Source organism: Salarias fasciatus, chromosome 12, assembly GCF_902148845.1.
Source record: "Salarias fasciatus chromosome 12, fSalaFa1.1, whole genome shotgun sequence".
In the NCBI taxonomy this organism is placed as follows: domain Eukaryota; kingdom Metazoa; phylum Chordata; class Actinopteri; order Blenniiformes; family Blenniidae; genus Salarias; species Salarias fasciatus.
The window spans coordinates 31,009,972-31,022,000 of record NC_043756.1 but is presented as its reverse complement, the minus strand read 5'-3'; the positions used below and the strand labels follow the sequence as shown (position 1 = coordinate 31,022,000).

At 56.6% G+C, this 12,029-nt stretch overlaps 1 protein-coding gene across 1 annotated transcript in view; it reads right to left on the bottom strand.

Annotated features, from left to right (window-relative positions):
• Nucleotides 1-12,029, bottom strand: part of dapk1 (death-associated protein kinase 1) — a 37,013-nt gene that overhangs the window by 20,449 nt on the left and 4,535 nt on the right. Inside the window, exons 3-4 of the mRNA XM_030103918.1 lie at nt 3,372-3,593; nt 734-872 (exon numbers count right to left, since the gene is read on the bottom strand). Coding sequence (XP_029959778.1) covers nt 734-872; nt 3,372-3,593 — 361 coding nt within the window. The remainder of the gene's footprint in view (nt 1-733; nt 873-3,371; nt 3,594-12,029) is intronic.

The following is a 12,029-nucleotide window of genomic DNA, read 5'->3' as shown; positions in this document are numbered from 1 at the left end:
AGAGACCCAGAGACAGCAAGAGGAGCCTCCGTCAGCCGGACGTTAACGGCGGCTCCACGGCGGCTCCACGGCGGGTCTGGAGGCAGAGGAGCCTCGGGTCCAGTCCGGCTCCCAGACGCCGCTTTATGCCCCGTAAGTGGACCAGAGGTCAATATCATCGACCTGAAGCTCCAGAGGACGAAAGCAAGGAGCCAGAAATAACCACGGGGGGGGGGGGGGGGTTCTGGACTGCAGGGTGTGGACTGCAGGGGGGTCTGGACTGTAGGGGGATCTGAACTGGAGGGGGGTCTGGACTTTGGGGGTCTGGACTGCAGGGTCTGGATTGTAGGGGGGTCTGGACTGCAGGGTCTGGACTGGAGGGGGGTCTGGACTGGAGGGGGGTCTGGACTTTGGGGGTCTGGACTGTAGGGGGGTCTGGACTGTAGGGGGTCTGGACTGGAGGGGGATCTGGACTGGAGGGGGGATCTGGACTGTGGGGGGTCTGGACTGTGGGGGTCTGGACTGTGGGGGTCTGGACTGTGGGGGTCTGGACTGTGGGGGTCTGGACTGTGGGGGTCTGGACTAGAGGGGGGTCTGGACTGCAGGGTCTGGACTGTAGGGGGATCTGGATTGGAGGGGGGTCTGGACTGTAGGGGGTCTGGACTGTGGGGGTCTGGACTGTGGGGGTCTGGACTGTGGGGGTCTGGACTGTGGGGGGTCTGGACTGTGGGGGTCTGGACTGTGGGGTCGGTACCTTGAGGTCGAAGTGGGCGATCTGCTTGGAGTGCAGGTAGAAAACTCCGTCCAGGATCTGCTTCAGGAACTGAGTCGCTTCCTCCTCAGTGAGAGACTCTTTCTCTGCCAGGAAGTCAAACAGCTCTCCCCCTGCCACCCTGGGGGGGGACGACCGAGAGAGAGAGGGAGAGGGAGAGGGAGGGAGACCGAGAAGTGAGATCAGCCTTAAATCCCAGATGATCTGATCCCGCTGCTTCACCCCGTCTGGCCAGCAGGTGGAGCTGCTCCCCTCCTCCACCCTGAACCAGCACTGAACCAGCACTGTCCATGGGGACAGGAAGTGGCGTCCAGGAGGTCCGCAGTCCGCTGGAGTCCTACACCCCCCTCCCTACTGCTGCCACCGTTTCTGCCGTTGCCGTGGAAACCGGCGCCACGTTCAGAACCACGAGAAACGTTTTGGAAAAATGAAAACACAAAGGAGGCTGAAGCTCCGATCAGAGAGGAGTTTTCACAGCCAGAGTGTGAAGATGTGAGGAAGAGGAGGAGAGGTGTGACACACACACACACACACACACACAGTCTCATATTTCTATCCTTGTGGGGACCTTCCATTGACTCCCATTCATGTCTAGCCCCTAACCCTGACCCTTACCCTAACCCTAACCCACACCACAACAAAGCCTAACCCTAAAGAAATGTTTTTGCACTTTTACTTTTTTCAGTAACAACAACATGGTCAAGAAAACACTGTTTCTCCTACTTAGGACCGGAAAAAGGTCCCCACAAGGCACGTCGTTCCACGTTTTGCTATCCTTGAGGGGACATTTGGCCCCGACAAGGATAGAAATACGAGAACACACACACACACACACACACACACACACACACACACACACACACACGCTCTTCTGATCAGCAGCTTCATCCATGCATGAAGAAACACCAGAGCAGCTGACAGCTGGATCCTCCTCCTCCTCCATGTTTACCCAGAATGCAGCAGGGCGCAGAAGGAGCATGGAGACGGAGGCTCCTCTCGGCCTCGAACACCCACAGAGAAACAACGTTACATCACCGCCTCGGCGATCGGCGCCCTGCAGGTTCTCCGGGTTCTCCGGGAACGGGACGGGACCCGGGGAACGTGGTCCTGACAGAACCAGCACTCAGGGCTCCTTCACACGGCCAACAGTTCAACCCAGAACGACACAACACTCCGCCTCCGTCTCCATGGAAACAGGCGGAAACCTCACATGGCAGGAATGGATGTAGACATACGTTTATCGACCAGTGTACGGGGAGATGGAAGACAGATCCCAGACAGATGCTCAGAGGGACACTACGGACGTCCAGAGCAGTGACTGTAACAAACTACCTGATCAATACGAACAAAGCAGGAAACGACCCAGACTGAAGCGAGGACGGAGGACGGAGGACAGAGGACAGAGGACAGAGGACGGAGGACGGAGGACGGAGGACGGAGGACGGAGGACGGAGGACAGAGGACGGGTTATTGGCTTCATCTTCAGCTCAAAACGCGGCGCCTCCCTTCCTGATGGGGGCGGAGTTCCGGCGGCGCTCCCGCTACGACACCTCCACCCCGACAGGACTGAAGCTGTCAGAGCGAAAGACGCTCTGCTCATGAGCACTAGAGACGGTCCTCAGGTGTCAGACCTGATGACAAGCGTCTCATCTCATCGTTTAGGGAATCGCTCCGGCGCTCTGCACGGCGGCCCCGGCGCTCCGGCGCTCTGCACGGCGGCGACGGCGCTCCGGCACTCCGCACGGCGGCCCCGGCGCTCCAATAAACCCTCCATCACCAGAGCGGTGAGAGTGGTTGACCAGGCTAACTAGTTCGGGTTAAGCTAGCTAGTTAAAGGGGTTTTTGAGGAATTGACTTGGTTCAGTTTCAGGAATCCTCTGAGACGAGCCGTTCGTCGCCACGGCGACCGGCCGGACTCCTGCTCCTCCGGCGGTTCCGGCCGACCGACTGCCGTCGGCCGGTTCACCCTCGAGCGGCTCGTCGAGCCAAACGGGGACAAACTAGACGGCGTCCAGCGTCCGGCGCCACGCGCGGGGAAAACCGGTCCGACGGGAATTCAACCGACACACCTGCTGGAATTCAGACAGGCTCAAAACACAACGGACAAGTTTAGCCAGAGGGAACGCTGGCAGACCAACACCTCGGTCCTCAGAGGGCGTTCGCTCCAGCGCCACTGCTGCAGCGTTTACAGCAGGGAGGCCTGCGGACCTGAGGACCTGGTTGAGGACTGCGGACCTGAGGACCTGGTTGAGGACTGCGGACCTGAGGACCTGGTTGAGGACTGCGGACCTGAGGACCGGGTTGAGGACTGCAGACCTGAGGACCTGGTTGAGACCTGGAGGACCTGAGGACCTGGTTGAGGACTGCGGACCTGAGGACCGGGTTGAGGACTGCAGACCTGAGGACCTGGTTGAGACCTGGAGGACCTGAGGACCTGGTTGAGGACTACGGACCTGAGGACCTGGTTGAGGACTGCGGACCTGAGGACCGGGTTGAGGACTGCAGACCTGAGGACCTGGTTGAGGACTGCAGACCTGAGGACCAGGTTGAGGCCTGGAGGACCTGAGGACCGGGTTGAGGACTGGAGGACCTGAGGACCTGGTTGAGGACTGGGACTCACAGCTCCAGGATGAGGATGACGTCGGCCTTGCTCTCGAACACCTCGTGCAGCGTGATGATGTTGGGGTGCTGGATCTCCCGCAGGATGCCGACCTCGCGCTCGATGTCCTCCCTCGTCACGCCGCGCCGGCTCGACTTGCTGCGCCGCTTCCTGATGAACTTGGCGGCGTACTCCAGGCCCGAGGCGCGGTGGCGGCACCGCCGCACCAAGGCGAACTGCCCGCTGTGGACGAGACGGGGACAGGGTGAGACTCGGACACGGCGCCCCCTGCTGTAGAAACCCCGGAGACAGCAGGCCAGTTGCCACGGCAACAGTTTCAAGACAAATAAAAAAGAAGAAAACCTTTTTCAGGATGTTTACAACAGAAACACTGCAGGAGGAGCAGGAGGAGGTCCGGTCCTCCTGCAGGTCGTTTCACCGTCATCAAACTCCTCCCGCTGAAACTCGCCTCCTGACTCGGCTCCACCGCCGCCGGCGGGAGACGGAGCCGTTTACACCGCCTCCTGGAAACCGCCGAGCACTCGGTGTACCGAACACCCACGGGGGGGGGGGGGGATTTTCACACTGAACAGCTCCTCCACCGTCAGCTGCCAGCTCCACCTGGCCCCGGTGCCAGCGCCGTATCAGCAGAGGAGCTGCTTCACACTGTTTTTTTTACGGTGTTAATGGTGTTTTAAGGTGTTGACTTACAGTGCTTTATGCTGTTTCACAGAGGTGTTCTTTTCCCGGTTTTACAGCGTTGTTCTACAGTGTTTTTTATGAAATGGTGTTATTTCACGGTGTTAATGGTGTTGTTTTATGGTGTTAATGGTGTTCTGACGGGATAGATAGATAGATAGATAGATAGATAGATAGATAGAGTCAGCCGTTTGAGGCAGTTGGATCATAGGGTGAGGTATTGCACATGGGAATACGGGTACATGACTGGTGGTGTCAATATGCATATAGGGGAGGAGAGAAGAGGAGGAGGAGGAGGAGGAGGAGGAGGAGGAGGAGGAAGAAGAGGAGGAGGAAGAAGAGGGAGGAGGAGGAGGGAGGAGGAAGAAAGAGGAGAGGAGGAGATCGCTGCTGGAAGCTCCTTCTCCTTCTTCTCTCTGTTTCATGTGAGGATAAGCAGAAAAGCAGGTCCAGTTGTCAAACAAGAACAGCTGAACTTGACACACACGCACGCACGCACGCACGCACGCACGCACGCACGCACGCACGCACGCACACACGCACACACGCACACACGCACACACGCACCTGCCTGGAAAGGCTGGTCCCTCCCTGCTGCTTTCACCAAGTGAACCTGCTGGTCTCAGACAGTCTTCATCGCTCTTCCTCCGGAATCCAGTGACTCTCTGACCAGGATCACTCCTCACACACACACGTCAACAAACACTCCGTCAACAAACACTCCGTCAAACAAAACACTACCGTCAACAAACACTCCATCTGCACCAACTGTGGAGGTTTGATGTCAAAAAGCATCAAACTGGTCAAACTCTGGATAAAAGTGATGCAGAAGCAGCTTTTCCAGCCTGAAGCAGGGTGGAGGCAGCATCATACCAGGAGGGCGGGGGGGGGGGGGGGGGGGGGGGGGTCGAGTTTCAAATCAGTGGTCTGAACCTGTTTTCACCTTTACTGACCCCCAACACCCCCGAGCAGCAGGATGGACCTCCGACCGATACAGAGGGCCGATACTCCAGACTGACTCCAGACTGTAGCAGCTCCGGTGGTGCACAGTCATACTGTAGTCACACTGGAGTCACGCCACAGTCATACTGTAGTCACGCCGTAGTCACGCTGTAGTCACGCTGTAGTCACGCTGTAGTCACGCCGTAGTCACGCTGTAGTCACGCTGTAATCATGCCGTAGTCACGCTGTAGTCACGCTGTAGTCATGTTGTAGTCATGTTGTTGTCATGCTGTAGTCACACTGTAGTCATGTTGTAGTCACACTGCATTGATATTGTAGTCATGCAACAGTCATGCTGTAGTCATGCCGCAGTCATGCTGTAGTCATGCCGTAGTCACACTGTAGTCACGCTGTAGTTACACTGTAGTCATGTTGTTGTAATGCTGTAGTCATATTGTAGTCACACTGTAGTCATGCTGTAGTCATGCTTCAGTCAAGCTGTAGTCACACTGTAGTCATGCTGTAGTCACACTGTAGCCCTGTTGTACTCACGCTGTAGTCATGTTGTAGTCACTCTGTAGCCATGCTGTAGTCACACTGCAGTCATGCCGTAGTCACGCTGTGGTTACACTGTAGTCATGTTGTTGTCATGCTGTAGTCATATTGTAGTCACACTGTAGTCATGCTGTAGTCACGCTGTAGTTACACTGTAGTCATGTTGTTGTCATGCTGTAGTCATATTGTAGTCACACTGTTGTCATGCTGTAGTCATGTTTCAGTCAAGCTGTAGTCACACTGTAGCCTTGTTGTAGTCGCGCTGTAGCCCTGTTGTAGTCACGCTGTAGTCATGTTGTAGTGACTCTGTAGCCATGCTGTAGTCACTCTGTAGTCATGCCGTATTCACACTGTAATTACACTGTAGTCATGTTGTTGTCATGCTGTAGTCATATTGTAGTCACACCGTAGTCATGCTGTAGTCATATTGTAGTCACACTGTAGTCATGCTGTAGTTACACTGTAGTCATGTTGTAGTCATGCTGTAGTCACACTAGTCATGTTGTAGTCATACCATAGTCACACTGTAGTCATGCTGTAGTCATGCTGTGGTCATGTTGTAGTCATACTGTGGTCATGTTGTAGTCACGCAGTAGTGACACTGTAGTCATGCTGTAGTCATACTGTGGTCATGCTGTAGTCATGCTGTAGTCATGCTGTGGTCATGCTGTGGTCATGCTGTGGTCATGCTGTGGTCATGCTGTGGTCATGCTGTGGTCATGCTGTAGTCATGCTGTAGTCATGCTGTAGTCATACGGTAGTCCTGTCAGGAGAAACTCCGACAGTGTTACAGGCTCAGTTGATAAACACCAACCGTAGTTTTTTCCTTCTTCCAGCTCGATGAACGACACTGTCGCCACACTGCCGTTCCCTTGTTGCTAGGGTGGTTGCTATGGACGTGTTTGAAGCCGGAAGGAAGCTGATGTGCGTCATGGTTCAAACACCGTGTGTGTTTTCCTCGGGAAAATGCGCCTGTTTCTGAACCTGACAGACCAGTTTTTCTGCCCTGGGGGACAGAAGCACAGCGGCGACACCAGAGACGGGGGACGGGGGACGGGGGACATTCCTGCAGACTCAGGCGGGACGTTCGGAGACGCAGAGCCATGCAGAGGCGTCTAAGGATTCGAACCATTTATTGATGAAGCTTCAAGCAGTTCATCAGTTCAGACTCATCCTGCTGTTTACCAACTGATAGTCCCAACAAACACCTAACCCACCCGGTCTGCCCCGTAACCCACTGCTCCACTGCGCCGCGCTCCGGCTCCTCCTGGAGGTTTGGGATCCGATGCCGGTGAAAGTCAGATCAACATGTCAGGCTGGAACGCTGTGATCTGGCTCTGGATCCGGCTTCAGCTGGACGGGTGGCGATGAGTCCAAGGTGCCAACCACAAACTAACCATAACTAACCACAAGCGAACTATAACTAACCATAGCCACAACTAACCACAACTAACCATAACTAACCATAAGTAACCATAAGTAACCACAACCACATCAGAATGCAGGCCGACGTTCTCCCTGCTCCAGATCCTCCAGGACCAGCAGACCTGAATCTCAGATAAAAACAAAAACCTGAATCAGTCCATCTTCATTTGGCAGCCATTTTGAATCCCCCATGATTCTCGGTTGTTTCCGGTTACCGCTCTGGTATGAAGAAGTAAAAAACACGACCAGTAAATGGCCACAATTGGATGAGTGTCGGTGACACTTCTTGGTTGGAGCAGTTTGGTGGAGCTGGGTGGAGCTCTGAGAGCGTGAGCAGCACGACGCTAGCAGACGGCTGTTAGCAGCACGGCGCTAGCAGAGGGCTGTTAGCAGCACGGCGCTAGCAGAGCGCTGTTAGCAGCACGGCGCTAGCAGAGGGCTGTTAGCAGCACGGCGCTAGCAGAGCGCTGTTAGCAGCACGGCGCTAGCAGAGGGCTGTTAGCAGCACGGCGCTAGCAGAGCGCTGTTAGCAGCACGGCGCTAGCAGACGGCTGTTAGCAGCACGGCGCTAGCAGAGGGCTGTTAGCAGCACGGCGCTAGCAGAGGGCTGTTAGCAGCACGGCGCTAGCAGACGGCTGTTAGCAGCACGGCGCTAGCAGACGGCTGTTAGCAGCACGGCGCTAGCAGAGGGCTGTTAGCAGCACGGCGCTAGCAGACGGCTGTTAGCAGCACGGCGCTAGCAGAGCGCTGTTAGCAGCACGGCGCTAGCAAAGGGCTGTTAGCAGCACGGCGCTAGCAGAGGGCTGTTAGCAGCACGGCGCTAGCAGAGGGCTTTTAGCAGCATGGCGCTAGCAGAGGGCTTTTAGCAGCACGGCGCTAGCAGAGGGCTGTTAGCAGCACGGCGCTAGCAGACGGGTGTTAGCAGCACGGCGCTAGCAGATGGCTGTTAGCAGCACGGCGCTAGCAAACAGCTGTTGGCTGTGAGGTGAGGCCAGGTGAGATTCAGGACTCGGCCCCGGTTCCCCGGTTTCCCGGTTCCCCGGTCGTACGAAAACCCTTCATCGGCGCCGCTCGGCGTGGGAGGCTGACTCGCGGCGCTTCCTGCCCACTCAGCGACGGTGTGGGAGGCAAACCGCAACAACCGGCACGGAAAAAACATTATGCAACCGCCGTGCCATTGTGTACAGTGGAGGGGTAACCATGGCAACCGGCCGGGGAGCGCGAGCAGGGGAAGGAAGAGTGCGGTGGATCCTGGGTGGGTGTAAACAGGGAGTGTGTCAGAGCGTGTGCGTGTGTGTGTGTGTGTGTGTGAGCAGATAAGAGCTTCTCTTCATGACTCTGAAACGGCGCCGGAGGAGAAAACCTGACTGCAACGGATTTCGACGGGTCAGAAATACGTCCAGCAGTGTTTTCACACGCCAGACGTGAAAAACACGCCGTCCAGGTGACTCTGGCAGGTGGTCACCACCACGGTTCTGATCATCAGGAGAACCTGGCAGCCTCAAACACTGCTGGACAAACCCATGAAGCAAGGCCTCCAGCAGAGAACCCAGAGAACGGTGCATCATTCACCTGACAGACGTGTCTCCGGAGTCAAGGTCGCCCAGAACGTCCATTGACCTTCGTCACCCTGCTGGGCGTGGAACCTCTAACCATTGCTGCCTTGCTCGTTTGCCTCTGACTTCTACAACACTCACCCTCATGGATGGTGTGGTGTGTGTACACAAGGAGCAGACTGGCGGGGGCGTGTGGGTGTGTGTGTGTGTGTGTGTGTGTGTGTGTGGAAGGAGTGTTTCATAACTCCAGCATGTTTCTGAAAGCAACAGAACAGAACACACACCGTCCAGAGAGCCACTTCCTGCTGCCGCGAACAGAAGCGGCTCCAGTCGTCGATACCGAGATCGACCAGGTTCCATTTCTCTGCTGAAGGTTTTCATTTGAACAAAGATGACAAAGAAAAAAAACACAATCATTTATCTAAAAGGACTGATTTTAGTTTTAAATCATACTTTTCTTTATGAACAACAGTTTTGTAAACGAGGGTTAGGGTTAGAAACAAGGACTTCCTGTTTGTAAACGAGGACTTCCTGTTTGTAAACAAGGACTCTTCCTGTTTGTAAACAAGGACTTCCTGTTTGTAAACGCAGCCATTCATTTCTTTTTATTTGAAATGACCTTTATTTCAAAATGCAGTTTTCGTTCCCTGACTTCGCCGCCGACCCGCTGCCCCACTTGGCAGCCGTCCAGTTTTCGCGGTTCTGCTCACTGGAACGTTCAATGTTCCGTCAACCGGACTTCATCCGACCACGTTCCACCGGGCGTGACGGCGAGCGGCCACGGAGCCGGACCGACGCCAGGGCGAGCGGCGGAGCAGACCCCTCCGGGTCGACTCTTTGACCTCTGACCTCTGGGTCTCTGACGCAGCAGAAAGCCCAGCTTCTCTGTCTGCGGCCGTCTGACTCCAGCTGAGCGGCGTTCCGGATCCGGAACCTGGATCCGGAACCTGGATCGGGATCCAGAACGCCCCTCAGGAGCTGCCAGCATAGACGTACGGCCTCAGACCAGGCTGCTAGCATCGGCCTCACTGTGAGGAACGGCTGGAGTTCCACCGGAGGCGTTTCCTTGTGGCAGGAGATCCAGCGGCGGCTCTCTGTTCTCCAAATTAAAAGCCCCGGGCGACCGGGCGCCGGTCCTCCAAAATAAAAGCTGGCCCTTTCACTCCACAGCAGGTATTGACGTGGTGGGCGGGGCTAACCTCCGGCATGGAGCTGGAAGTACAGCCGCCTGGTACAGTGGGCTAAATGCTACTGTCCATTTACAGATCTATGGATATGGGTGGATGTAGGTCAGTGTCTGCGCCGAGCTGCTGCCCCCCCCCCGGGGCTGAGGAGGAAGCTGAGGAAGACTCTCCCAGATGGGGGGGGGGGGGTCAGGAAGCACGAAATCCTGTTTTAAATTCATCCAGACTCCTCGCTCCTCTGCAGAATCTCTCCAACAGTCTCACTTTACTGCCTTTCACACTCATTTGCATTGAACAGTCTTTTCACAAACACACACCCGCCCCCACCTCCCACTCCACAAATGGCAGCCCCACACACACACACACACACACATGCACGCACAAACGCACGCACACACACACACACGCACACACACACACGCAGACAGAGCGCTGGCTGGAGGAGACTTGGTGCCAGAAGCAGAGCAGAGGCTGAGAAAACAGGCGGCGGCGTGAAGGAAGCGGATCCTGGTCCAGATCAGAGTCTGGTCTGAAGCGGATCCTGCGGTCCAGACCAGACGGTCTGGTCTCCACCGCACGCCGCTCCTCTCTCCGTCCGCCCAGATCAGCAAGTCGGAGGCCGAGTCAGACGCTCGCCAAACCAGCGGCGGATTAGAGAAGAAGGGAAGGCTGCAGTCCGATCACATGACCCCCCCCCCCCCCCCCCCCCCCCCCCCGGCACTTCTGCTTCTCCAGGTTCCTCAAACTGCTGGAGGCCACGACTGAACCTGCTGAGGACTGAACCTGATCTACGATAAACCCAGACCCAGACCCAGACCCAGACCCAGCCCTGGAGTGAGAGACCGAGCCGGCTGAGGTCCGAGGACGGAGCCTGATGCTGAGAAAACTGAGGAAGACTGAAGCTCCAAGTTCAGACCACATCAGGCTGAGAGACCAAGATCCATCTGGAGCCCTGACTGATCCAGGATCTGGTTCTGCAGGAAGCCACCACTGATCCTGGTTCTGCAGGGAGCCTCCTCTGATCCTGGTTCTGCAGGGAGCCTCTTCTGATCCTGGCTCTGCAGGGAGCCTCCTCTGATCCTGGTTCTGCAGGGAGCCTCCTCTGATCCTGGTTCTGCAGGAAGCCTCCTCTGACCCTGGTTCTGCAGGGAGCCTCCTCTGATCCTGGTTCTGCAGGGAGCCTCTTCTGATCCTGGCTCTGCAGGGAGCCTCCTCTGATCCTGGTTCTGCAGGAAGCCTCCTCTGACCCTGGTTCTGCAGGGAGCCTCCTCTGATCCTGGTTCTGCAGGGAGCCTCCTCTGATCCTGGTTCTGCAGGGAGCCTCCTCTGATCCTGGTTCTGCAGGGAGCCTCCTCTGATCCTGGCTCTGCAGGGAGCCTCTTCTGATCCTGGCTCTGCAGGGAGCCTCCTCTGATCCTGGTTCTGCAGGGAGCCTCCTCTGATCCTGGTTCTGCAGGAAGCCTCCTCTGACCCTGGTTCTGCAGGGAGCCTCCTCTGATCCTGGTTCTGCAGGGAGCCTCCTCTGATCCTGGTTCTGCAGGGAGCCTCCTCTGATCCTGGCTCTGCAGGGAGCCTCTTCTGATCCTGGTTCTGCAGGGAGCCTCCTCTGATCCTGGTTCTGCAGGGTTCCTCGTCTCCCTGCCACACTGAGCGGTTCCTCATGTGGAACAGTTTCTGATCAGTCGCAGCTGAAAACTGGTTCGATGAAGAGAAAGTCGGGAATGTCTGTAAAGTTGCTCCAGAGACCGGGGCGAGTTGCTGAGCCTCATGTCTCTCAGTCCATCAGCTCGTCCTCTCAGGATGTCAGGAAGACGCTGTAGTCCGCCTCAGTCTGAATCCTGCTGCTTCCTGAACCCGAGGAACCGAGACCATGAGAACCCAGCGTTTGGCTCCGTCCTTTACCTCCTGAAGGAGAACCTGCAGAACCTGGATCTGCTTCCCCGCGGCCCGCCGGCGGCGGCGGGAAACATCCAGCTGATCATTACGTGTCACTGTGGAAACCCGCACAGATCCGTTTTCACGTTCCTGAAGGGGAGCCGGCGAAACGCGACACCGCGCTCCGCCGGCCAGGGGAAGGCGGCGGCGTGTTCCACACGGCGGCTTCACGTTCCAGAGCGCCGTGCGGCCAGGCAGAGGCGGGTCACATGACGCCTGCTCCGGGTGAGCCCGCTTCCAGACAGACGGACCGGAGACTCGTCCCCGAGCAGAGCCGGCAGGTCCAGGCTGACCCACCATATGCCTGATGAGGGCAAAAAAGTTCTGCTTCTGGTAACAATAATCTCACAATATCAATGAAAACGGGATTTCTTGCCGTTAAT